The following is a 3,037-nucleotide window of genomic DNA, read 5'->3' on the forward strand; positions in this document are numbered from 1 at the left end:
GTTGCTCTTCTTGTGAGGGGTAAGTTCTCTGTTCATTTGGGGATTCTTAATGGTTGAGGTGCTGGTAATAGTAAAGATAAACCTGGGATTGGCAGAACCAAACTAGTAGATAGCCATGGAGCCAGATGATTCACAAAATCATCTTTAATCCTTATCTTTCTTTCCTTTCCTTTCTTTCCGTTCTTCTTTTTCTTATCTCATCTTTCCTGAAGACTTGGCATTAAGGAAATTAATCTTGTCCAACAATTTACAGTCCCACTTAATGCTCTCCTGACAGTTTTCTTAGTATGGTGACCTTTCTCTTTTCCTTAGGGAACTGAAGGTGGACAGTGATGGGAGGGGCTGACAACAGCTCCTTTAAAGGTTTCATCTTGATTGGTATCTCTGACCACCCTGAGCTAGAGATGATCTTTTTTGTTGTTATCCTGTTCTGCTACTTGTTAACTTTGCTGGGCAACTTGACCATTATCCTAATATCATGCCTGGATGCCCGGCTTCACACACCCATGTATTTTTTCCTCAGTAATCTCGCCTCTGTTGACCTTGCTTATACCACAAGTGTAGTCCCTCAGATGCTGTTCAATCTGTGGGGCCCAGATAAAACCATCAGCTATGGGGGCTGTATAACCCAGCTATATGTCTTCCTCTGGCTGGGTGCCACTGAGGGCATCCTCTTGGTTGTGATGGCATTTGATCGCTTTGCAGCTGTGTGCTGGCCCCTGCACTACATGAGCACCATGAACCCTCGGATTTGCTGGCAGTTAGCCTCTACTGCCTGGCTAGCTGGCCTGGGGAATTCCCTAATTCAGTCAACATTCACTCTGCAGCTCCCTTTTTGTGGACACCAGGAGATCAACAGTTTCCTCTGTGAAGTGCCACCTCTAATCAAATTGGCCTGTGGTGACACAAGCCTCAATGAGGCTTTACTCACTGGTGTCTGTGCCTTCTTCACTGCAGTGCCCCTGAGCATCATCCTCATCTCCTATGGTTACATTGCCCAGGCTGTCCTGAAGATTCCCTCAGCTGAAGGCCGGCATAAGGCCTTCAATACCTGTGGCTCCCATTTGATAGTAGTATTCCTCTTCTATGGCTCAGCTATTTATGCCTACCTACTGCCAGCCAAGAGTAGTTCCCAAGATCGAGGGAAATTCATCACTCTCTTTTATTCGGTAGTTACAGCCATGGTGAATCCCCTAATCTACACTCTGAGGAACAAGGAGGTCAAGGGGGCACTAAGGAAGTTTTTGGGAAAATGGAGGGAGGAATGGTGAGGGAAGCAGAAAGTGGGCCACCATATCTTTCCTGTTGTGCAACTCTCTCTCTCTCTCTCTCTCTCTCTCTCTCTCTCTCTCTCTCTGTCTCTGTCTCTCTGTCGCTCTCACTCTCACTCTCACTCTTTCTCATCAAATCTACATTAGTATAACTACCCATGATTTCCATGTAAAGTACCTTTGAGTAAGTTAAAAACCTTCCCAATAACCCTAAGTGGTTGGCATCTGGTTAGATTAGAAGGCAGATTAGAAGGCCAGAAGCTTTCAGGTCTCAGAAGGTGGTGGTCTAATATAGATCTCATTTCCATTACTCTGTCTCTATCCCAGCCTATATTAAAGTTGCTATTATTATTCACATCTTAAATGAGATAATGTGTGTAAAATGCTTTGCAAATCCTATAGAGCTATATAAATATTAGCTATTATTATTTTTAATACATAAAAGTTGTTTTTTGTTCACCTTGCTTTTCAACGTACTTTCACATTGATTATTTTGTTTGATTTGGTTTAATACTGAAAAAGATGATGATTTCATAGTTGTCAGTCCCTCCTTCCAGAAACAGATCACCCTTCCCTCTCTTTTGGTAGACAGTCTTCCTTAGGTACTGTATCTAAAAAAAAATCATCCCCCCGTGGCCAGCCTTTAGGTAATGAACCACTCTGCAATTAATTAGACTGGTTTTGGGATGACAGAGAAGCACAGTATCAGCAAACCTGCCCTTGAAGCCTTTCAAACTTGGGAGAATCTACCTGCCTCAGTTTGTGTTCTGATGTCACAGTTGTAGAGAACACAGGGTTATTTCCCTGCCATATGAGGCTTTGGAGTAAGGATTTCATGGCGGGCGAGTATAATTATTTCTATTGGCAAGAAATAGAATATTTGTCTATTTGTCTGAAATCATATCATCTTTGTATCCATCTCTGTCTCTTCATCTGTCAACTCATCTATTCAGTTTTTCATCCACATCTCTCTCTATCTTCTCCCTTTTGCTTTTGTAATGAATCTTTCATTCAGCCTCATGTCAATGATGAATCAGGGGGGAAAAACTGTTCACTCCTCCACTCCAAACAAACCAATGTCCCTAATGGAAAGAGGAACTTGCTACATATTTATTGATGTTATGCTACCAGAAAGTTATAGTCACCAAGTTTGCAACTGGCCTTCATATCCTGATCTGGCTAGTGAGTCATATACCTTCATGAGACCACTTCAAACAAGACAAAAAGCCATACACTAGGCTCAAAGAAAACGCAAGCAAAGGCCTTTATTTTTGGTTTTGAGTTCATTCTCCTCTTCTCCAACATCTAGAGTTTCACTTCTGCAGATCCAGGAACTCGGTGATTAAGTTGGCATGTGCCAACCCAACTTGGCAAGATGCTTATAAGGGAACCACAATGCCAATATGTATATTTGCAAATCTAACTGGAATTGCCAAAGAAAACTAAACCAACATACTCTCTCCTCAGGTAGGCAACTCAAGTCAGAGTGAAAAGTTTTTTTGGTGGCTACAGAATCAGAGAAAAGGATTTTCAATGGGGTTTTAGGGATAATTTTGTCAATATTGTTATCGAGCCTTATGAGCTCTCTCTTCAACCTTATAAGAACATGTTAGCTAAGTGACCAATTTCATTTAGCTAATCAGGGTCATCCTGTCCTTCAAGTAATATATTTCTCTCTATTAACATCTCACTTTTCTGTATTTCCCTACTGTATCCACTGGACTATTTTCCCAACCAAATCTTCTGATCACATTATTCTATCTAAT

The 3,037-nt window shown here is 41.6% G+C and overlaps 1 protein-coding gene across 1 annotated transcript; it reads left to right on the forward strand.

Moving 5' to 3' along the window:
* The first annotated feature begins 332 nt into the window (after positions 1 to 332).
* On the forward strand, positions 333 to 1,271 carry LOC118831127 (olfactory receptor 15-like). The gene has a single exon (XM_036738286.1). It carries the CDS (start codon positions 333 to 335, stop codon positions 1,269 to 1,271), a length of 939 nt encoding a protein of 312 aa, XP_036594181.1.
* The last annotated feature ends 1,766 nt before the right edge of the window (positions 1,272 to 3,037 follow it).

This window comes from Trichosurus vulpecula, chromosome 9 (genome assembly GCF_011100635.1).
Source record: "Trichosurus vulpecula isolate mTriVul1 chromosome 9, mTriVul1.pri, whole genome shotgun sequence".
In the NCBI taxonomy this organism is placed as follows: domain Eukaryota; kingdom Metazoa; phylum Chordata; class Mammalia; order Diprotodontia; family Phalangeridae; genus Trichosurus; species Trichosurus vulpecula.

Excerpts from the sequence above, each read along its gene's own strand:
- LOC118831127 (XM_036738286.1), top strand. The coding sequence starts at position 333 with ATGGGAGGGGCTGACAACAGCTCCTTTAAAGGTTTCATCTTGATTGGT.